Below are 23,464 nucleotides of genomic sequence, written 5' to 3' on the forward strand. Positions count from 1 at the left end.
CTAGCAGTTTGAAAGTGCGTCATGTGCAAGTAAATAAATAGGGACCACTCCGGCGGCTCTGGTTCGCCAGAAGCGGCTTAGTCATGCTGGCCACATGACCCGTAAGCTGTCTGCGGAGAAACACTGGCTCCCTCGGCCTATAGAGTGAGATGAGCGCGCAACCCCAGAGTCGGTCACAACTGGACCTAATGGTCAGGGGTCCCTTTACTTTTACCCCTTTAAAGACCCAACCACCAGTAAGGTACCTCCACTTTCTGAGGCAGCAATACTTTCAACTTCCACTTGCTGGGAACTGCTGAAGGGGAAGTGCTCAAGTTCTGCTTGGGGGCTTTTTACAGGCATCTGTTTTGGCCACTGTGAGTACATACAGGATGTGGGGCTAGATGGGCTGTTGGCCTAACCCAGCAGGGCTTTCCTTGATCTTAAGGTCTCAGCTTTATGTTAAAATCCCAAAGGTGTCATTGGTAGTGCCATGAATTTTATGAGGCGCTATGAGAGGGACGCGGGTGGCGCTGTGGGTTAATTAAACCAGAGCCTAGGACTTGCCGATCAGAAGGTCGACGGTTCGAATCCCCGCGATGGGGTGAGCTCCCGTTGTTCGGTCCCAGCTCCTGAAACCCCAGATTTGGTCACGACTGGACCTAATGGTCAGGGGTCCCTTTACCTTTATGAGAATAAGGGGACAGTTGAAAGCAGTAATGCTTATGGTATACCAGTCATTAGAACATATTTGCATTTTTCTGGCGCAGATTACGAGTTAAGATCATTGTGAAGAGTGGAGCGTTAAACACGTATTCCTGATTTAAGTACTAAGTTGGCCTTTGTTGAAGAATATGGAGCTGCAAAATTCATATCTAAGTACACACAAATGCAAACTTGTAACACTTTTATTTTTAAAAAGTACAACAGCTTTAGAATAGATCCAAATGTATTAACTTCTCAAAAAAAAAAAAAAATTACCCAAAGGTAGAGTTTAAAGCATATTCTCCTTAAATACAAACTAGCTCTCTTGAGATGCATTGCATCAATGTTTTGCATCCATGTTGATGCAAAAGGGTTTTTTTTTTTTTTTTAAAGTACATCCTGGTAGAAACCAAACACAGGATGATCATAAGCATGTTTATCTACTTCATTTCTAATGGACTTCAACAGAATTCCTACTAACCGAGTAAAAAACAACAACACAAAAGGAGGAACTTTAATATTCCATTTTTTCCCATTGCAAAGGTATAGAAGATATTTCAAATAATTAAAACAGAAGATGATGAACATTAAATTGTCATGGAGGCATGACTACATAAAAACTGCTCTAAAGGCAGCCTTGCTACTGCCAAATATTTGTTTTGATCTCCACAATAAACTATTTTTTAAAAGAAATGTCAAAGAAAAACAAAGATCAAGTTACATATATCAGGTTTCTGAGACTGAGCAAACCTGGCATCCTTTTACCTAGGTGTGCCTCCCAACACACCCACTATGGACATTTAAAATCCAGGAAGTAGGAGCTGTCCTCACAGGCAATTATGTTGAAATCAAAATCCAGCGCACGTGAAGTCTGTATATTTGTGTGTGTGTGTATGGCGACGCCACCACTTTTGATCCCTTGAAGCAACAGGAAGGTGCCTTGAACCTCACAATGCTCACCTGGTGGGTCTGCCACTAGGTATACGAGTCACAAAAGTGCCACATTTGTACAACACAACAGAGCGACAACCAAAATAACTGATCCGGTAACATTGAATGGTCATCAAAGCATTGTTTCAGCCGATGAATATCTGAAGCAAACTCACAGCTTTAAAAAAAAAGAGAGGGGGGAAATAGCTTGTATGGTCCTTTCTCGAGGATGTGGACTAGGTTCTTGCTGTGGCCTCATGTGAGGCCTTGTTCTATCACTTAAGGGGACGAGAATGACCGCTACGCCTTTTCATCGCCAAGAAAAGCTGGATTCTTACTTGCTGCCTCGGATGCCAAACAATTTAGCTTCTAGTGCCAGATGAACTGCAGAGCTTGAGTGAAAGAAAGATCTGTGAGCCGAAGTAGCGGAAAGACAAGCAGCAGCAGCAGCCAAGTGCTGTCCACTGCAAACGTTTTAAGCAAATTTCGGCAGCCAGGGGCACAAAATGAAATGACACAGCTTTGCAAGAGTGGGTGGAGCAAAGACTGACCCCTGCATTAATCACCACCTCTTTCGGCTGCTTAAGAAACCAAAATAAGAACAACTGGCTTTGCCCCCCCTCGTCCAGGAGCTTATGTGGACCCTTGCAGTCCAGATAACAGGATGCTGTTTTCCAAGCAACACTGAATTTTCTCTTTTTATGGTCCACTATCATGTGAGGGTGTTCTCTTTTTAACTATTCAGAGTAGAAGCCGTTTAAAAACAAAATTCAGTTTATCAGTATCTTGACACAAAGTCCAACTTATTTTTCGGCCCACTGCTAGTTCAGTTCCTTAGAAAGATAGGGTTCCCCTGAACAGGCCCTCTAGCCCACAGTCACAAAACGGCTGCCTTTGTTCTGGGAGAGAGCCGTTCTCTGCTCCTTCAGGATCCCAAAGCGCTCGTTGAGGGTCATGTTTGTCTGTGAACAAAGGAGGACGTAAATCAGTACAGCAGTCACCCATCAAGCAGGCCCAAATTATGGTGCCTGGTTAATATTTCAACCAGTTCCCCTAGCACATTTAACACACATGCTAAGCTTCAACTACAGTGGGGGACCTTGGAGAAGATACAGGTTGGTGGGTTAGGTGAGAAAATAGAAATTAAAGAGTAGTATTCTAATTGTGTGGAGAGTCTGAAGGTGTTCGGAGTACTCGCAAGCAGGGTTCGAAATTAGCAGGGCGCCAGGCGCATTTTGCACCTAAAGATTCTCCATTTGCGAGCACCTCCAAAAGTCTGGGTGCCGTTTTTGGTGCCTGGCTGACACTCAAGGATTACTGAAATGTATGTGCTTTGAAGCCTTGAAGTTTATGTTAAGGATAGACTATATGTTAAGGAGTTTAACATTAAAGAGTAGAGTGTTTTGAAAACTGAAGTATGGTACCAATATTTTTATAGTATACACAAAACTAAACATGTATTAACCATTTCTGCTAAAAATGTGGTATTAACAATGTGTCACTTATGTGAACTGCATACGTATTAGTTCATGCTTATCAAAATAATAAAAAGTGTTGCCAACGCCCCCACCCCCCAGTAGTGACTAGATGTTCTGCTTTTGTGCCCACAACCTAGGTCCTAGAAGCCATTTGGCTCCTAGCTCTTCCATCCCAGTTTCTAACATTGTTTGCAAGAAAGCGCAAAGAGGAACCCAGGAGGCAGCAGAGGAGACACCGCATTCCTGCTTCAGGTCACTATCTGGAGCAACCAAACAGGCCCCATAGTCTCCTCCTCTTGACCCTGCAGGGCCTGACTGGCAGTTTGTTCAGCCTATCTCCAACCAGGGGCTCCCAAGTGAGTGAACAGTGTTTTTTACTCCAATCCAGCTCCATGGATGGTGCCTCCCACCAGTCCTCTGTATCCAGCCAGTCCAAGACTGGAACTTGGCTGCTCCACAATTCCACGACGAGATCCAAAGTCCAATAAAGAACCCATGGAGCCCGTTTTATTGTCAACAATGCACACCCATTTTTTCTGGAAGCAACCAACCTGCTTTCCGACACTGTTGATATCAAACTGCAGCGGGACCCCTTTGGGAATCTTCTTCTCTTCCGACTGGTCCTTCTTCAAGAGGAAGGGAGGCACAGGAGTGCTGGTCAGCCTTGGCTTCAAAGAACTGTGGAAAAAACACATGGCACACTGAACAGAGTCAACGGAAATGTCGATTTCCACCAAACTGTAAAAGCAGAGGAGACAAACACTACCTATTGCTTCCAAGCTAATAACAACACAGCAAGCAAGGGGGTGGACCTGGGTGATGAACACAGTTTCTCACCAGCCATGTACTTTTCCTTAGCTCCCACACTATTCCCATCAACCAGGAGATTCTAGCGCAAGATGAAGCTGCTTTTACTCACATGGGGGATGGGACTGCGCCAGGATTGTCAATGGATACAGTCAAAATCCCTCCGTTTGTAGTGGATGTTCGCCATCTGTTTGGGAAAGCACAAGACCCAGTTGACCCAGTAAATCCTCTGCTAATATTACATGGTTTTTCTATCCTGCCTTTCATCCAACATAGGAGCACAGTGTGTCTCATAACATAAACTACGCACCACAAAACTGAATATACACATACTATAAGCACAAATCGGAGCCATAAAATAATAATCTCCAGAATCAGCATCAATTTTAAAGACCCAAAGGCTTGGAGGAACAACTAGTTTTAAACTTGTACCTGGATAGTCCTAATGTGGAAGATGGTCAAAAAACATTCAAAACAGTTTCCATAAGCACTGATTTCTCACTAGCTGATATTTTAACTATGGGTCATAACGTAAACTTTATGATCCCAGGTAAAGCAGGATAAGGAAATCTGTGGCCCTCCAATGTTGCTGGACTCCCATCAGCCCCAACTGGCATGGCCAATGAGCAGGGCACGATGGGAGTTGTAGTTCAGCAACACCTGGAGGGCCAAAGGTTCCCAAGAACTGAGCTAAAGGGTGTTCTGAAAAGACCAGCTGTACAGGCAGTTTGCTTCAAATTCCCACTTTAGATAAATTCATTGATAGTGCAAAAGGTCAGACTTAGACAAGCAACAGCCTTTTTTTATAGGCTACTAGCATTCCTGGCTGCCTTAACCAATCCACCCTGGGCTCAGATGCGGGCACGCTTTTCAGGAGCTCAGCAGTTTGCCTCAAGCCTTACCAGCAAAGGCCCGAGCAATTTCCCCTTTGCTCAAGGCTGCTCCTCAAGACAACATTTGATGACAGCTGGCCTAGCGTGTAGGGCTTTCTTTACCCAACAGCCAGACCACCAATGCTAGGACACCAGTTTCTAAAAGCAGACTGGTTTTCAAAAGAATGGGTTTTAAAAAGGATTAGACAAATTCAATGAGTTAAGGCTGCATAGCTGTCAACCGTCTTATCCCTTATCCCAGCGCCGTGTCCCACTGCTGTCCCTTATTGATGATGTCCCTTAAATTTCCTGGGTTTCAAAGGAAGCAGCTCCTCTCCCTCCCTCCCTCCCTGCCGGCCAGGGAGGAGGGAGGCTCCAACGGTGTTGCTTGGCTGCCCGGCCCGCCCCCCTCCAGCCTCCTCTCACCAGCCTTGGCCCCGGGAGCCCCTCCCCACCGGGACTGAGGAGAGCGAGGGCAACCATAGAGAAAGCAGTCCAGACAGAGGAGGAGGAGGCGGAGGCGCAGGCAGGTGTTCCGAGGGCTAACCATAGAGGGGGAAAGCGGAGGAAGGACTGCAAGCGCTTCTCCCATAGATTTGTAGTGGTAGACTAGCATAGATGGTCTGATCTGCGGGTTTACTTTGGGCGCTATTCCCCCCCCCCCGCCTCCCACCCTGCCTGATGGAACTGAGAGCTGCAGATGGAGCACGAGAGAAAAGATACAGAACTGCAGCAGCATCTTCGTAGCTTGGACTTCGTTTTGCGCGAAAAGTGGTTGCTGCTTGTAGTTATTTAATTGCAGCGTTTCATCAGCTGGTGTCTTGAGCAGCAACCTCTGGAAATGAAGGGCTAAAAACTGGCGCTGCTCTCCCAAATTATCTGGTCCCTTTTAACTTCGCATTTCAGCTGGTTGACTAAAATCCCTTATTTTGGCTGCTGATCCCTTATTTTCAAGGCTGCTGGTCCCTTATTTTCAAATCTAGAAGTTGACAGCTATGAGGCTGATGATGGCGACTAGCCATGATGACTATGTTCTCCCTTCTCTGATGGAGGCCCCCTGCGTCTGAATGCCAGCTGCTGTGAATCACAAGCCAGGGTGTGGACTCAGATCCCACTTGCAGGCTTCCTATTGGGGCATCTGCTTGGCCACTGTGAGAACAGAATGCTGGACTAGATGGGCCACTGGCCTGGTCCAGCGAGCTCTTACACTTCTTTCGAAAAGGTTGCAGTTCTGCACCATCTGTTCCTGTGAGGGAGGCCGCTGTCCCTAAACACACGCATGTGCACATGCTCCAGAGCACTTGGGGACTCTCCTTTTCTGGAAGCAGATCCTGTTTCCTCTTAGCAAACAAGTCCAATAAGGAAGGTAGCTTCATCCAGAATGCAGAAGTAGCCACAGCAAAAAGTCCCGTTTTGTAAGAAAGCAAATTAAACTGCAATTTTAAGTTACCACCATTTGAGCGAAAGAGGCTGGTTGGTAGTCAAGATCAGCAGGAGTTCAGAAACCTTCAGGCTGAGTTTGGTGGCACTGCTCAGCTTATGGTAAGGCTTTCAACAGTGGAATGGGGCAGGAAGCAATTTTTTTTGTGATTTCCCCCTAACGCTTGCAGCCTCCCACCCCCAATAAATCTGCTCTATGGGTTTAGGGGATCTTCCAGAGCAGATGGTGTATCACTGAAATTACTTTCCTCCCTTTTCTTTTGCCATCAGAAGAGACACTGTTTGACACAACCCCTTCCACATTCTCTACCTACTGACAACTGCCTCCTGCTAATAATAATAATAATAATAATAATAATAATAATAATAATAATAATAATAATAATAATTTATTATTTATACCCCGCCCATCTGGCTGGGTTTCCCCAGCCACTCTGGGCATCTTCCAACAGAACACTAAAATACAATAACCTATTAAACATTAAAAGCTTTCCTAAACAGGGCTGCCTTCAGATGTCTTCTAAAAGTTTGGTAGTTATTTTTCTCTTTGACATCTGGTGGCTTCCTTCCCCTTCCTCTGTTGCCTGTCCTGTGGCAAGTGATAGATTGTAAGCTCCTGGGGCAGGGACCTGCTCACTTGTACACCACAAAGCACAATGAAACTACCGATTTCAAAATGGCACTGATTTTTTTGTTTCTTAAAATTCCTCCGTGAGGCTGGGTATGAGGCATCTAGTTAACAGAGACATACCGTATTTTTCGTCCCATAGGACGCTCCGTCCCATAGGGCTTCCCACGCTGCGGATGTGTTCCCGAAGCGCCGGGCACTCTGCTTTCAGGGCGCCCGACGCTCCGGGAAGCAGGCTGCTATCCGCAGCCTAGACATCCCTGCGGGACCTCCCGCAGGGCTGCCTAGGCTGCGGATGTCTTCCTGAAGCCTGGAGAGTGAGAGGGGTCAGTGCGCACGACCCCTCTCGCTCTCCAAGCTTCAGCGAAAGCCTGTATTCGCCCTATAGGACGCACCCAGATTTCCCCTTCATTTCTGGAGGGGAAAAAGTGCGTCCTATAGGGCGAAAAATACGGTACCAGTTACTGAGCAAAACACTGCCCATTAAACACTTCTTATTCTTATTCCCCACCCATCTGGCAGGGTCTTCCCAGCTACTCTGGGCTGCTTACAGCACATATGCTACAGATCCGAGAGCAGTCAGAGAAGAAACCAGGGCATTAAATACCTCTGCTTTCTACAATTCCCAAACAACCAACTTTCCTCCCTACAAACGCTCTGTTTCTCACTGCCTGCACCCCGGTCCCAACCTGTAAAGCTCTCCACAGCCGTTTAGAGGGTGTTCATTTAACATCTGGGGATGAGTAGCACACTGTCTGATCCTATGCATGCTTCAGAAATTCAGTGGGGCCTGCTCCCAAGTAAAAGCGTACAGAGGACATCTACAAAAACTTCCCCACTCGGAAAGCAAGTGGCAGGCAAACAACAGTTTCATTTTCAGAACTGGTGACATACCATATTATGACAGCGTGTTCAGAATATGAGACCATCCCTAATTTACACTAGAAGCCCACCCTTTCTGAAGCTCCCTGCCACCACTGCAGCAGGCCACTGCTCCTGCCTCCCAGCTCAGCAACACCCCAAGGCCACCTCCCAAATCAGACAGACATCCAGCGCCCTCGATATGCCCCATGAATATTTGGTTGCAGGGGCCAACGGTGGTCTAAAAAGCCACAGTCTCAACACACATGCATTACTGCCTCCACAACTGCCCTGCCAAATGAATCGGAACACTTACGGGCGAGTTCTGTTTGTGACCTGGGCGCTTAGGTCATCTTCTGGATGGACTTGGGCCTGCACCTGCCAGAGGAGGAAAGAAAATACCGGTAGAGAAAATGAGAAAGCTGAATATTTTTTTGGGCGGGGAGAGAAGAGTTATTCAGGAGACAACTATAGACTTAGTCTAGGTCACTGGAATCTGGGGTTTCTGGGTGTGTGTTTCTACAGAGATTCATAAAGGGATTTGCATGACAAACAGGCATTTACAAAGCTTGTTGGCACTGTGACATGACGGGTTAAGTCTCTTTTATGTGATTTTGAATTTTATTGTTATTCATGTTTTTATACTATGTTTGATGCTACTTTTATAATTAAGTGTTTTAAATTTGTTGTTAGCCGCCCTGAGCCTGGTTTTTGAACCGGGAAGGGCGGGGTATAAATAAAAATAAAAACATACACTTAAAGAGGCTTAGTGGATCCCAAAAGTCAGCCAACTGGTGGGAGATTCCCTCCCCCCCACTCCATCCCATTCTGAAGTGCTGCTTCTTCAAGTGCTATCTACACTCTGCCCCCAAACCGGGCCACTAGGGCAGGTCATTTTAGGGGGTGAAACTTAATTTTTGCAAATTTCTTCAGTGAGCGATCTTAAAAATACGTTTTTGGTCGTAAGGAACTCAAATTTGCTATTATTTTGTGACTGGACAACATTTAGCTTGGTAAATCTATGTTTGATTAAAAAGTACAAGAAACTGCTCTTGAAAAAAACAAATAAATTTAAATTTACCTTCTGAAAATATCAAATAATGCTTAAATACTACTACTACTGCATAAAATAACTGCAAGTACCATACTTGGCAATGATTTTTATTTATTTCTATAAAATTTCACACACATTTTACTTACCACACAAGACTATATACTGATTTAACCAAAATATTTTTGGAATTTCCAAGTCATGTTACAACTTTTTAGCACCCCTCAGTTTTGGAATTTGAAAGCTGGAGAAAATCAACATGCCCAACTGGCCAGCATCAGCCACTGTGGGTCCCACCTTCTGCAAGCCAGCAGAACTGGCATCATCCCTGCCTCTTGCTCTTTCCTGCCATGTATATGTAGCATGGAGACGCGGGTGGCGCTGTGGGTTAAACCACTGAGCCTAGGACTTGCAGATCAGAAGGTCAGCGGTTCGAATCCCCGCAACGGGGTGAGCACCCGTTGCTCGGTCCCTGCTCCTGCCAACCTAGCACTTCGAAAGCACGTCAAAAGTGCAAGTAGATAAATAGGTACCGCTCCAGCGGGAAGGTAAACGGCGTTTCCGTGCACTGCTCTGGTTCGCCAGAAGCGGCTTAGTCATGCTGGCCACATGACCCGGAAGCTGTACGCCAGTTCCCTCGGCCAATAAAGCAAGATGAGCGCCACAACCCCAGAGTCGGCCACGACTGGACCTAATGGTCAGGGGTCCCTTTACCTTTACCTATATGTAGCTAAGCTGTGTGTCTGGTAACTCACTGCCTAAGATGCTCTCTCGCCCCAAAACTGTTTTGAGCCTCCCCACCTTCGTTCTCCCTGCCTGAACTGCTTCTTCAAACCACTCACGTTTCCCTGCATGTGACCCCCTGCCTCACTTTACAATTCTCCAGCTTTGTTCCAGGCAGGCAGTCTGAGAACCACTTGTACTCCCTTCAACAGCCACTCCTGTTGCAAATTTATCTGGCGTTCCAGAGAACTCCAAGTCTTTCACTGACTGCAGAAACGAGACATACTCCAATTTGTACTCCTTTTTTTGGCTCAGAACTTTTGTTAAACTGCGAGCCGTGTCTATGCACGCCCTGCACTCTCCAAGTTTGCATCCACGAAGAGTGTGAAAGTTTGGTCCTGGTACTGTATCTCTGGCATTCCATCACGCCTTTAGGCTGAAGAAGGTTCTGGGATGGATTTCTTCAATAAACACACCTCTGTGATGTTAGCAGACAGCTTCACTCGGTCAGAACAACAGCGGCTGCTGGGGAACCCACAAAAGTGGAGTCTGCAGGCCTATAAATTATACAGGCTTCTATAGAGGCATTTCCTAGCCTTGGCTTCACACAAGCATAGAAATCAAGTCACGATCTCTGGGGAGAAGTATGTCTGCATTATCATCAGAGCTGGAAGCCTGATTCAGTGAGAACAGGGCTTTTGCTCTCTATCAAACTAGCTCATGGCCGAGTTTTTCCTGCACCGATGCTTTTAATACAGCCGTCGGAAGGCTCAGTCACAACAAATAGCACACAGGCATGTATGCAACTCTTTTAGTGCCAGTGACCGAAACCTTATGATCTAATGAAAAGTAGCATCTGAAGGAGAACATGGCTATATATAAAACACACAACTTTAGCCAAGTTTTCTTCAAACTCTATCCAGATGGTCAGATTATGTCGAACAGAGAGGTGCAGGGGAATAGAAGAGCACTCTCGCTCTGCCTCCTACAGTACCTTCAGGCCCCTCTTAAAAAGGAAAGTGGCTTGGCGTGCGTCTTTCTGCTGGTAGAGCTTATTCCCGATCCTGGCAGAAGGAGACTGTATGTTGGTTCTGTAAAACATCCGCAAAGAATCGTCAGCACCATCGATATTACAGGATGACGTAACCAGGACAGGCAAGTGTCGTGCCCCAAGGAGATCACAATCTAAAGCAGGGATGGGACGCATTATGTTCCAGGAAACCTTCCAAGGGCCGTATGCCAGTGGTGGGAGGATCAGGAACAAAAGCAGATGGAGCAAGCAATGCTCATTTCCCCACATGCCACCCCCCATCCTCCATTTTGACAGGCAAGGAAGCAGCACGGTCAGAGTTTGAGGCAAAGCACTCAAGGCAGATGCAGAGCAGACCACAAGACCTTTGCAAACGGCATATGGCTCTCACCTTCTGTTTAACAAAGTAGGTCTCCTGAGAATGGCTCCTTGCTTTCTCTGCAACTCAGACTGTCTTTGGACGGTGGTCTTCCTTTTCAAAACTGAGTAGTCCCGCTGTATGTTCTTCAGGAAGAGATATGTTAAAAAATTAGGTCCACACATTTCCAGCAGTGTTAGTCTGTTGCAGCAAAAAACCCAAGACGTTCAGGAGCTGCTTAACTATCTTAACAATCCTAACCATGTCCACTCAGAAGCAAGCACTGTAGAAATTAATCGTGCTTCCTCCCAGGTGTGCAGGATTAGGACTGCAGCCTCTGTGTGATATCCAACTAGGGTAGAGCCATTACGTTCACTGACTGCAACGGGTCTACTCAGAGTATGGACAAATGCTAACTCTCATCCAAAAACTGTCTCTGCCACCCAGTGCATTACGAATTGTTTCAGACTCTATCTGCCACGCTGGCTGGGGCTGATGGGAGCTGTAAACCAACATCTGAAAGGTACCAGGTTCTCTGTTTCATTAATATATTTATACCCTACCTTTCTTTGAGATGGCTCACAACGCGAACACAATTAAATTAAAAAACCCTGCACTATCCAAACCGAGCAGCTGAACAAGGGTAACTTGAAACAGGAGTAATAACGTTAGCGTAAAATGCCACCTTCTCCCCTGCCAGCCTACCCCTGCCCCAATATCTGAGAGGAGGGTCCTTCTCTGTGTCCCAAGTATGGTGGATATTAAGCAGATCGGGGCCAGAAAAAGAGCCTCCTCTGTGGTGGCGCCTGAACTGCGCATGCCCCACACATACCTATGGCCCTTCATGTGTATATACACATTTCATAAGGCCTGCTAGAAGTTTTCTCCAGTTGCATTTAGGACATCTCGGCTCTCCATCTGGGTCACTGAAACCTCATTATTTTGAGCAAGGCACCTTTCATAGATAATGAATGGGCATCTGGATATAGGACTTCACAGAAAGTCTCTTCTGTTTTGGATGGGGTGAAGTACAGTCGATTCATATTTGTGCCTTTATGTTTAGCCACTCAATGTGCTGTTTCTCCATACTGGGGTGAAGTACGGAAGTTTGTTTCATCAGCCTTTCGAAAATCTGCTTCTGGCCAGCAGAGCTGCTTTAGCATCTCAATCTGCAGATCATCTGCTACTAATCTGCTGCCAGCCATGTTGGTTTGGCTGCGACTTTTTACTATTTGTAAACTTCATAACAAGTGCGGGACGGCATGGTCAAAGTCCAAAAATAAAAGTGTCGCATGACACATACTATGTGAACGATTCTCCAACAGCTCACAAAAGCTAAGGAAAGTGAAAGTTATGCTTAAGCCATCCTTGTAAGTTAGTCCAAAAGAATTGCTAGGGCACAATATTGCTTTTTCTAGCCCATCTATTCACGCTTGCCATATTACTCATTGGTTGCCTACAACTTAGAGAAGACAGAAATGTCCTGACTCCAAAACTCCACCTGCCAGGGCAAGGGTCAGAACAACTCTAGCCCACCAGAGGTGAAATCAGTGGGGACACAACACAGGGCCTTTCTGACCACACAGCAGCCTGGGTTGTTTTATTTTTCTATTGGATTTTTAATGTTATTTGTTTTGCTGTTTGGCATATGATTGTTTTAAGCCACCTCAGGGGTCCCCTACAGTGCCAAGTGTGGCTGGGACCCCCTCTGATTTCCTACAGTCTAATCAGGAAATGAATCTGGGGAGAAGTTGTCCTACTCAGACCGCCCCTTCCCAACTGCAACTTACTGCCAGCAGAGCAAGTGGACCACCTAATGCGAGGATCCCCTCCCCTCTCCAGGAAAGGAAACTGGCTCTCACCTTTGCCCCTCTGGATTTCCTTTGGCTCAGAAAAAAAAACCCCATCATAGTTTGGTGCAAACCACACACTTTCAGCTGGAAAGAGTAGTCACTTGCCTCACGAGTGTTACTGGAGGTGAGAGCACCTCTGCCCATAGAAAGAGAGCGGAATACATGGAATAGGACCCAATGCAGCTGCTCCATTCATGGATGAAGCCTTGCACTCTCGGGAAAAGGGGTGCTGAGAGTGGAGGAACTCCACCAGATCCCACCTCAAGGCGGAGGCATTCTTACACTGCTGCCCAGAAAAAAAGATGGGTATGTTTTCGCCCCAAAGCCGCACACATACCTTTTCACTGAGAGGCGATCTGTTGAGGGGGCTGATGCCTTTGTGAGAGCCCAAGGCTTTCCTTGCTGCTAGCCCGGTTTTGACTCCATAGGGAGGCCTCTTTCCAGCCACCCGTTTTCTGCGTCCTAAACGGTTCTTTCCAAAACCTGAAATGGCATAAGTACAAGACAAAAAGTGAGGCAGTGGCACAGAAGTAAACATGCCTCGGTCAAGACTAGCGAAAGAACACCGGCAGAGCTTTTAGAAATATATTTGGGGGAGGGATTCCCCTTCCATATTTATTTTAGAAAAAATCTGGGAGGAAATTAATAAAAACCCTTGTTTTCTTAGCAGATCTAAACTTGTACGCATCACAGGCAGATATCCTAGAGCAAGTCAGCATATGGAAATCGTTGCCACAGAGGTCTGTGGCTCCCTAACAAAGATACTTGAAGAGGATAAATTGACACACAGGGGAACAGCTTCATTCACATCTCATAGCAACAACACCAAAAAACACAGCTTTCATTATCAAAGGAATTCCATTCCCCAATGCCAGATGCTGGGGCTTAACACCAAAGGAGGATTATGTCTCAAGTCTTGCCGGTAAACCTTTGTAAAACATCTGGCTGGCTGCTGCAAGTATCAAAAATATTGAAAAAAATAACTTGGGTTGACAGTGCATCACAATTCTTATACAGGGATGGGAGGCAGAGCCGTTTTGTAAGTTCAGCAACAAGACAAACTCCATCGGGGTCCTCCTGATCCCACACTGCTTCTAATCCAGTTCATCACTATAAGAACTTCTATTTAACTTGAAAAACTGGTGCGTGGGTCTGCTTTTTTCCTCCTCCCTAACCATCCCTTTTTTGTTTTGTGTTGTGTCGGGCAGATTGTAAGCCCGCAGGCAAGAGACTGTCTTGTTTTAAGTGATGGTGCATGTCACTCTGGAAGACTCTGGTTGAAAGACAGGGTAAAAATGTTCCAAAAAATACTTTACTCTTTTAAGAGGGCAAAATGCATTATGTATTACTTAGCACATAAACCTGTACTGGCTGTTCTACTTTTGAGTATATATTAAGGAAAATGTTATTTATCACCTGCCTTTAAAAAAAAGGCAGGTCTCAAACAACCTTGACATTTTACTGTCCCGATACAAAATAGGTCCCCGGTGTTTCAGAAAAAAAGCAAGCAAAACTACCTACCTGTGTACTCCTGGATTCCCCATTTGGTTCTCCTCATCCGGAATTGCCGCTTGCCAGCCTGTTGAAGCCCCCTCTTCATTCTGGGAGAATACTGCTTCCTCTCTTCTTTCTTATTCAGTTTAATTATATCATCTGCAAAACAAATAGCGAGAATTTAAGTAATGGACACTTCTCACTGTGGGGGACAAAAACAGGAACCCATGTATGATTTGTTATTTTTGAAAAGCCTCAGGTTTTCACTTAAGTAAACTCTTACGTTTGTTAAGTAAACTCCCGGAATAGATCTGCAAACCTTTAGAAACTTTTCTGGAATCAAGAACCTTTCTGGAATTGTGTAATGGGGTTAATTGAGTCCTTGTCTTTAGCCAGCCTCCCTCCCTTGTTTCAACAGGGCCCTGGGTCTGTCACACTTCTCTGTAGAGAGCAATGTGCGCAAAGGTAAAGGGACCCCTGACTATTAGGTCCAGTCGTGACCGACTCTGGGATTGTGGCGCTCATCTCACTTTATTGGCCGAAGGAGCCGGTGTACAGCTTTCGGGTCATGTGGCCAGCATGACTAAGCCGCTTCTGGCAAACCAGAGCAGTGCACGGAAACACCGTTTAGCTTCCTGCCAGAGTGGTACCTATTTATCTACTTGCACTCTGACGTGCTTTCGAACTGCTAGGTGGGCAGTTCCACTGAGCAATGGGAGCTCACCCCGTCACAGGGATTCGAACCGCCGACCTTCTGATCAGCAAGTCCTAGGCTCTGTGGTTTAACCCACAGCGCCACCCGAAAGGCGGGATATCAAATCCAAACTCTTCTTCTTCTTCTTCAAATAGCTCAGTCGGTAGCGCACAACACTCTTGCTCTCAGGGTTATAGGTTCAAGCCCCATGTTGGGCAAAAGATTTCTACATTGCAGGGGGTTGGGCTAGATGACCCTTGTGGTCCCTTCCAACTCTACTATTCTATGATTCTATACATACAAAATTAGGTTTAGCTGCAATGTAGCGTCCACTGCCATGTATGATGCTTGTGGGAAAGTACAATCTCTCCATCTGAGAGTGGCCACAGTACAGTGATGGCACATGCTCCTTGCATGCAGAAATTCCCAGGTTCAACCTCTGGCATCTCCCAGGTAGAGGAAGATGCTCTTCTGAGGACCTGAGAGCTGTTGCCAGTCAAGTGTGGTCCAGACAGTCAGCAACCTGACAATGAAAGGCTGCTTCATATGTCTTGTAATCCCTGCTCTTCACACCTGCTCTTTTTAAAATGGGGTTAGATGAATTCTGTTGCTGGTTTAGCCCAGTGTATTGCCCAGAGTGCTACACAGCCAGATAGCACTCTGAAAATTGCATTTATCACATATTTGTGATAAACTGAACTCCTTTTAGAAGCCTGCTTCAATCCCATGAGATTTACACATGGCGTACACTGCAGAATCTATAGGGTGACACAATAGAATCTTATATTTCTTCCATTTGAGGCCGTTCTGAATCCTCATTTGCCTTGAAAGTGCTGAAGGTTGCAGGACAGAAATCTAACAGCAAATAAATAAAAATCTTTGCAAAAGCATGGCCATTAAAATTTAAACCAAGAGCCCTGAACATATATTGCACCTACAAGCACTAAGATAACGAATTCCGTCAGTAATTCAGAATGCCCCAGTTTTCTTTTCGCAAGAGTTGCTATAATTCATTCAGCACCATTACTTCATCCCTAAACACATTGTTAGCCTGCATTTGATTCAACTTCAAAATTAGAAACTGACTCCCAAATTTCAGGCGGCGGCATCATCATTGCAATCACTTCTACAGTGAACTGCTGTGTAACAGCATCATTCTTACAACAATCCTGCAAAGAGGAACAGAGTCTAGCGAACATGTCCGAGGGGATTCCGCAAATTCGCATCTAAGTCAAAGCCAGCAAGCACACATAACCTGACTGCTACCAAAACCAATACTTTCCTTGCCTCATAAATATCCCCCCCCCCGCAAAAAAAAAAAAAACCATATTCAGGGAGACTAGCTCCACCCTCAGCCCCCAAGACAAATACACATCTTCCAAGAGAACTCATTGGCTCTCTCACTAAGGTCATTTTGCACTACCGCACATGCTCTCTAAACTGTTGTTGTTGTTTAGTCATTTAGTCGTGTCCGACTCTTCGTGACTCCATGGACCAGAGCACGCCAGGCACTTCTGTCTTCCACTGCCTCCCGCAGTTTAGTCAGACTCATGTTTGTAGCTTCGAAGACACTATCCAACCATCTCGTCCTCTGTCGTCCCCTTCTCCTTGTGCCCTCCATCTTTCCCAACATCAGGGTCTTTTCCAGGGAGTCTTCTCTTCTCATGAGGTGGCCAAAGTCTTGGAGCCTCAGCTTCAGGATCTGTCCTTCCAGTGAGCACTCAGGGCTGATTTCCTTCAGAATGGAGAGGTTTGTTCTTCTTGCAGTCCATGGGACTCTCAAGAGTCTCCTCCAGCACCATAATTCAAAAGCATCAATTCTTCGGCGCTCTAAACTGTAGACCAGCTGAACACATCACACCGCAGGAGAAAGCCTCTGACTGGTATACTATCGGCAAAAAGTTTGTTTCAGAAGGTACGGAGGATTCCAGCGGATGTTGCTACACACAGCAACCCAAGTCACAAGGGCAGAGTTTCAGATTAACTCGTCTTGAGGAGTAAGGAATCAAGCACAGCAATGGCACTTCTTACGATGCGTTTGCTGCTAGCCTGCAGTTTGTGTTCGGTGGTCAACCAAAGATGGGTGTGGCTAAAGTGAAGGGCCATTGGAAATGACCTTTTTGCCCTGACCTTCTCTAACAAAATGAAATAAAAAAATTCCTTCCAGTAGCACCTTAAAGACCAACTAAGTTAGTTCTAGGTATGAGCTTTCGTGTGCATGCACACTTCTTCAGATACGATACGGGTATCTGTATCGTATCAGATACGGGTATCTGAAGAAGTGTGCATGCACACGAAAGCTCATACCTAGAACTAACTTAGTTGGTCTTTAAGGTGCTACTGGAAGGATTTTTTTTATTTTGTTTTGACTATGGCAGACCAACACGGCTACCTATCTGTAACTCTAACAAAATGATTTACTGTATCTATGCAAATCCTTCTTGCCAACGAGATCATGAGGATCCAGAAAGTTCAGAGTGATGAACCAAACAGCCTGGATGCAATAATGGGAACAAAGTAAAATGATAGGTAAATGAGAGGGCCAGAAGGCTGGCTTTTTGCACATAAAAGCCTCTACATGTAGCTCAGGGGCAAGCTTCCTCCATCAACTAGAAATTCTATAGAAATGTAAAGGTAAAAAAGGTAAAGGACCCCTGGTGATGAACACAAGACATCTGCAGGTAAGACAGAATGACTCATCAGGAATCTGTTGCCATAGACATTGTCCTTGATAGGTAAATCTATTCAGGAGATTACAAGACAGAAAAACCAGTAGGAGAACACTTCAATCTCCCAGGACATTCTATACAAGATCTCAAAGTAGCTGTTCTATTACAAAGGAATTTCAGAAATAGACTGGAAAGAGAAGCTGCTGAATTGCAACTTATCACCAAACTTAAAACTATGGAGAGACCTGGTTTGAATAAAGACATTGGATTCTTATCTCATTATACATGACAAAGCCATTTTTCACCTTCTCACCCCTTGCTTTTTCCTGTTAGACCTATTGCAGTCATTAAGAGTCGTCAACAGGCTCATCGCAGCTATCTGCCAATCACCCATTCCCACCACCCTTCTGAGTAATACCCCTCCCCACCTTCTCACTATATAGAAAGGTCCGGTGACTTCTGTTTCAGTGTATCTGAAGAAGTGTGCATGCACACGAAAGCTCATACCTAGAACTAACTCAGTTGGTCTTTAAGGTGCTACTGGAAGGAATTTTTTTATTATTTTGTTTTGACCATGGCAGACCAACACGGCTACCTATCTGTAACTGGATCTATTCAGGAGGACCATCCACAAAGGAAACCTTCCAGATGGGTTATCCTTGTTTACATGCCCCAATCCACCTTTTAGCAGAACCTTCCCTATTACATCACTGAGGTCTTCTTCTCCAGAAACTCCTCCCCTATGACCAAGCACACCTACCTGAATTTTACCCTATCCACTCTCATTCCCTCATTTTGACCCCTTCTCATTGGTCACCATGCCAACGCACCTAAACAAACTTATTAAAGTTCAGGCTCCCTGAGCACCTTCTACAATGCTGTCTGAAGTTTCCCCTCTGCTCTCTCTTCCTCTGAGCAACCATTCTGCACACACCAGGGACATCTTTAAACTTCAGAACCAAGGCTTGGTGAAGGGTCTATGCCCGTGATCTTATTTTACTAATAAAGATCTGAACTCACTGCATAGACTGCTGAGCTCAATGCCTGGGTCCCATCTCTTCTATCCCCTACAAACACAACATTTCAGGAGCAACTATCTCCACTTTCAGAGCTATTCCCCCTTTAGAATAGAACTCTCTATTTCTTTAACTGAGAAGTGTGGTTGTGTTAGAACTATAAATGTATGCTGCTGCACTTTATTACAAAAATCACATTTAATTCTTTATAAGAAATTCTTTTGTGTAATTTTTGTGAAGGCACTCAGAAACTTCAGAGGGTTTTATTATAGTATATTACAACAAATTATTAAGATAAAAACAAGGTTGGAAGGATTTGCTGAAATAACAATTTGAATTAGAATACAAAAATGGGAGGTGTGAGGAGGTCAAGGAAATAAGTAAAGGAAAGAAAGCTGTGTAAAGGTTCGATTTGTTCTTTTTTTTAATTGATTGTATTTTTTCTGTATTTTTTCTTTTTTCTCTTTTTTTCTGAAGAAAGAAACTTCAGAGGGTTTGGATACACATGTAAGGCAGCGCTTGGTTCTACGTCAGCTAAAAGTCCCCCCTGGTGCAAGTGTCACATTTCCAAGTCCATGTGTCTTTCAGCATCCCCACCCCCACCCTGCACCTCCTGTTAACACACTTTACAGCATGAAACACATCCTGAAAAGCCAGGATATGCCCATTAGCAAAGTAATCCTATGAAGTGAGAGGGACACTGGTCTGACCCTGCACAGCTTCTTGCTGCAGAACAGGAGATTGTGCCGCGATGGAATATAATCACACGTCAGCAACTTGTTCAACAGGACACTACAGCCAGCGATGTTGCCGTATTTTAAAGGCATCTTCCGCTTTTAGTTCTAGGTCAACAGAGGTGGAACATCAACTCAATGCACTTATGCAACTCCCCTAATATATAATAATAAAATCATAGCAACAAATCTGCAGATTTGCATGCATCATTAAAAGATTTACGGTTAGGATGGTCAATGGAGATATCTCATTATATACAAAAATATACAGTTGTATCATACATACATACATAGTATATCACAGATCGCCTTCCCTGGCACCCACAGGGTTTCCTGTTCCCGCTGGAATTACTCTTGTAAGAAGAATTCTACTGCAGCCAAAGGAGCATGTGGGTTCTGTGTGCTCGGTTACAATGCGTATGTGTGTTTGTGCCCATGTGGTACCTGTGACAGTTTCTCCAGTTTGCCAATATGCTCACAGGAAAAGCTTGATAATCCCTTATGTATCAGTTACAGTAAACGAGTCTATGAAGGCGAAGGAGTCATCAATTTGGAGGTACTTGGTCAGGAGACTTGCAACCCAAGGTCAGGCATCATGTTGTTGATACTGTTCCTTGAAGAAGCAGCTATAGTGTTGGATATGCAGGTGGTTTATAGCAAGGAATGCTTTTAATCAGACTTGGCTGATGTCCCAGAAGCAGCCTTACCTGGAGAACTCAAACCTGACCTCGGTAATCCATGCCCTGGTTCTTCCAGGCTGGACTGCTATAATGCTCTTTATGTGGGTCTGCCTTTAAAGACAATCCAGGAAGTTCAATTGCTTCCTGATTACAATCAGCAATTTAAGAGACTCCATCGTTTTCATTGGCTGCTTCTTTCTATCCAGGCCCAATTTTGACTTTACATTTTAAAGTGCAGGCTACAAGCTTCAAGCAGCCTATAAATCTATAATTATTAATCATACAAATGGGGCATTTAAGGTGCCAGCCTTCACCTAGTTCCTCCCTCCAGCACATGTCACTCAGATTTTATTATTCTTATTTATTATGTTTAAAGGGCCGCCCATCAATAAGTAATTCCTGGGAAAGAAACAAACAAATCTATATTTAAAAATACAAGATATGTGCCACAAAGCCTTTGGCACACACCCTTAAGCACACAGCTACAAAATAAGCACATTCTCTTGTTACACGCAACACCATCTCCTCCTGTGTTGATTTACAGATTTTAAGTGCCTGATGACAGAGATCTGTCTTCTTATACTTTCAACAGTGACACGCACATAGGGAGCCAGTGTGGAGCAGAGATTAGCTTGTTGGCCTAGGACCTGGGAGACCAGGGCTCAAACGCTTGCTTGGCCATGAAGCTCAGTGGGTGACTTCTCAGCCCAACCTACCTCTCATGGCGGTTGTTGTGGGGATTAGGAGAGGCGGGGGGGGGGGGGAGCCATGTACACCACTTTGGGCTCCTTGGAGGAAAAGGTAGGATATACATGCAATGAATAGTACTAATAACAGCAAAAGATGGCACTTTCTCATCTACCTCCTCCTCCTTATAGCAGTAGCAGCAGCAGAAACCTATTTGAAACCATTATATTATTCTAAAAATTAGATTCCTGCATTATAAAGAGGTTGGACTAGACGACCCTTGGGGTACAACTCATCAATTCTATGAAAGTGCATTTCCTTATACGAAAGTCCCCAGGCTCTGAGATCTTTGGGGGAGGCCGTTCTCTCCCTCCTGCCACCCCCACAGGCACTCTTGGTGGGGACTTGGGAGAGGGGTGGCTGCTCCCAAACAACTTTGGAACTCCCTGTCTAGAGAAGCTAGACTGGTTCCCTCCCAGCAGGTGAAGACCTTCTGGTTCCAACAGTCTTTGGGGAACCAACTGCTTTTAATGGAAGTGCTGGTGCTGTGCTGTTTTTATTGTAACCATCCATTGTGTTTTTAATACTGTAAATGTCATTTATTACACAGAGGTATATACATACAGTGGTACCTCTGGATGCGAACAGGTTCCGTTCCGGAGCCCTGTTCGCATCCTGAAGTGAACGCAACCCGCATCTGCGCAGGTCACGATTCACTGCGTCTGCGCATGCGCTTGTTATACTGAGCATCTGCGCATGCTCAAGCGGCAAAACCGGGAAGTAACGTGTTCTGTTACTTCCAGGTCGCTGCTCAACTCAAAAACGCTCAACCCGAAGCTGCTTTAAGCCGAGATATGAGTGTATATCGCTTGGACTACTGCGATGCGCTCTACGTGGGGCTACCTTTGAAGGTGACCCGGAAACTACAATTAATCCAGAATGCGGCAGCTAGACTGGTGACTGGGAGCGGCCACGAAGACCATATAACACCGGTCTTGAAAGACCTACACTGGCTCCCAGTATGTTTCCGAGCACAATTCAAAGTGTTGGTGCTGACCTTTAAAGCCCTAAACGGCCCCGGTCCAGTATACCTGAAGGAGCGTCTCCATCTCCACCGTTCTGCCTGCACACTGAGGTCCAGCTCTGAAGGCCTTCTGGTGGTTCCCTCTCTGCGAGAAGCCAAGTTACAGGGAACCAGGCAGAGGGCCTTCTCGGTAGTGGCGCCCTCCTTGTGGAACGCCCTCCCACCGGATGTCAAAGAGAATAACAACAACCAGACTTTTAGAAGACATCTAAAGGCAGCCTTGTTTAGGGAAGCTTTTAATGTCTAATAGGTTATTGTATTTTAGTGTTTTGTTGGAAGCCGCCCGGAGTGGCTGGGGGTCCCAGCCAGATGGTCGGGGTATAAATAATAAATTATTATTATTATTATTATTATTATTATTATTATTCAATTAACGTTCAATCGTTTTTCTCAACTCGCTTTTCTGGTTTTTAAGCTGCTTATATTTTTACCCGAGTCCCTGCCAGGAGGAAAAGGCAGGGTACCCAATAAATACCAATACTACCGATTCTGCTCCTGCGGCAGGAGGTTCCACCGATCTTCCCCGGCGCCGCCTCTCAGCCCCGCCCCCGTCACCTGCCGCCGCCCCCAAGCTTCGGTCCCTAACTCCTTAGGCTCCCCCGCCCGCCGAACTCTCCCAACTGCCTCCCCCCCCCCCTCGTTGCTCCCTTTGGTTCGGCCCCCTCTTCTTCTTCTTCTTCCCCCCTCCCAAGAGAGCACACATGGTTCGGTCCGAGCATCCCTCGCTCGGCTCCCCGCTCTCAAGCCCCGCCCCCATTTTGACCCCCCCCCCACCTCCCGCCGCCGCCGCCGCCGCCTTGACCGGCCTCCCTCACCCAGCGACATGTCGATTTTCTCCAGCGTCTCGCTGCTGACGCTCCTCAGCGGGGCTCCGCCAGCGCCGAAGCCGCTCATGGCCGCCGCTCCCAAAACACAAGACCGAGAGCGAGGAAAGCAGCACCACAGAAGCTCCTCGCTCTCTCTCCCCTTTCTGGGCATGCGCCGGGCGCGCTGGACGCATGCGCCAACGCTCGCGCTCTCCTCCCACGTGACGGAACCCAACGCCTCCTCCCGGCGCGAGAGCCGATTATGGGGCGGGGTCCGCCTTCGCCCGTTGCTGCGCTTGCGCGAGCCGAGCAACTTCGGCGACGCTCGGGGGGAGTACCGTAGATCGCCGAGCTGAGCGCATAGGAGGAGGTACCGTAACGCGCTCCGCAACATAAAACCTAGCAAGCTACGAAATCCTATAGAGATAAGAACAAGTTAGATTATTTGCAGAAATATTGTAAAATTAATGAAAGTTAAAATGATGTTGGACTGAAACGAACTGGTTTTAGCAATAAGGCTAGAATGAATTTGCAAAAATAGGTTGATAATAGATGAAAATATAAAGTTACAGTATATTAAGATATTGGATTAAGAATAAAACAAAGAGGGGAAGGATTTGCTGAACTAAATATGTGAATTGGAATACAGAAAAGGGAGGTGTGAGGGGTCAGGGAAATAAGCAAAAGAAGTATAAACTATGAAAAGATGGATTTGTTTTTAACTGTTTGTTCTTTTTATTATGTATTTTTTGTTTTTTTGTTTTCCTTTCTCTGTTGATATCTACTTTGTAATTTACTTATTTTTCTAAAATCTTAATAAATATATTATAAAAAAATAGAGATAAGAACAAGTTAAAAGCAAAAGATCAAAATATAAAATAAAAT

General features: G+C 45.6%; 2 protein-coding genes and 1 long non-coding RNA gene across 3 annotated transcripts in view; 1 reads left to right on the forward strand and 2 right to left on the reverse strand.

Annotated features, from left to right (window-relative positions):
• The window catches only part of RPL35A (ribosomal protein L35a), a 162,913-nt gene that overhangs the window by 115,947 nt on the left and 23,502 nt on the right, over nt 1-23,464 (reverse strand). The gene's annotated exons all lie outside the window — the stretch shown is intronic.
• Nucleotides 872-22,766, reverse strand: FYTTD1 (forty-two-three domain containing 1). The gene is made up of 9 exons (XM_081862786.1): nt 22,589-22,766; nt 14,237-14,368; nt 13,053-13,198; nt 10,896-11,008; nt 10,469-10,565; nt 8,017-8,078; nt 4,012-4,086; nt 3,644-3,770; nt 872-2,576 (listed from the first exon to the last, which is right to left on the reverse strand). Exons 1-9 carry the CDS (start codon nt 22,749-22,751, stop codon nt 2,481-2,483), a joined length of 1,011 nt encoding a protein of 336 aa, XP_081718912.1. The 5' UTR covers nt 22,752-22,766; the 3' UTR covers nt 872-2,480.
• Nucleotides 6,771-7,926, forward strand: LOC309342422. Its single transcript, XR_014156798.1, has 2 exons — nt 6,771-6,963; nt 7,301-7,926. It is a non-coding gene; the product is annotated as an uncharacterized lncRNA (long non-coding RNA).

This window comes from Podarcis erhardii, assembly GCF_964252035.2.
Source record: "Podarcis erhardii genome assembly, chromosome: 5".
In the NCBI taxonomy this organism is placed as follows: domain Eukaryota; kingdom Metazoa; phylum Chordata; class Lepidosauria; order Squamata; family Lacertidae; genus Podarcis; species Podarcis erhardii.

What these genes read in the sequence shown, in the direction of transcription:
- FYTTD1 (XM_081862786.1), bottom strand. Translation starts at nt 22,751, where the DNA reads ATGCCCAGAAAGGGGAGAGAGAGCGAGGAGCTTCTGTGGTGCTGCTTT. An exon ending in GGGAATCCAGGAGTACACAG is followed by an intron (nt 13,199 to 14,236) that starts GTAGGTAGTTTT and finishes ATGCCATTTCAG; the next exon opens with GTTTTGGAAAGAACCGTTTA. An exon ending in TTTTTAAGAGGGGCCTGAAG is followed by an intron (nt 8,079 to 10,468) that starts GTACTGTAGGAG and finishes CTCCTCTGGCAG; the next exon opens with GTGCAGGCCCAAGTCCATCC.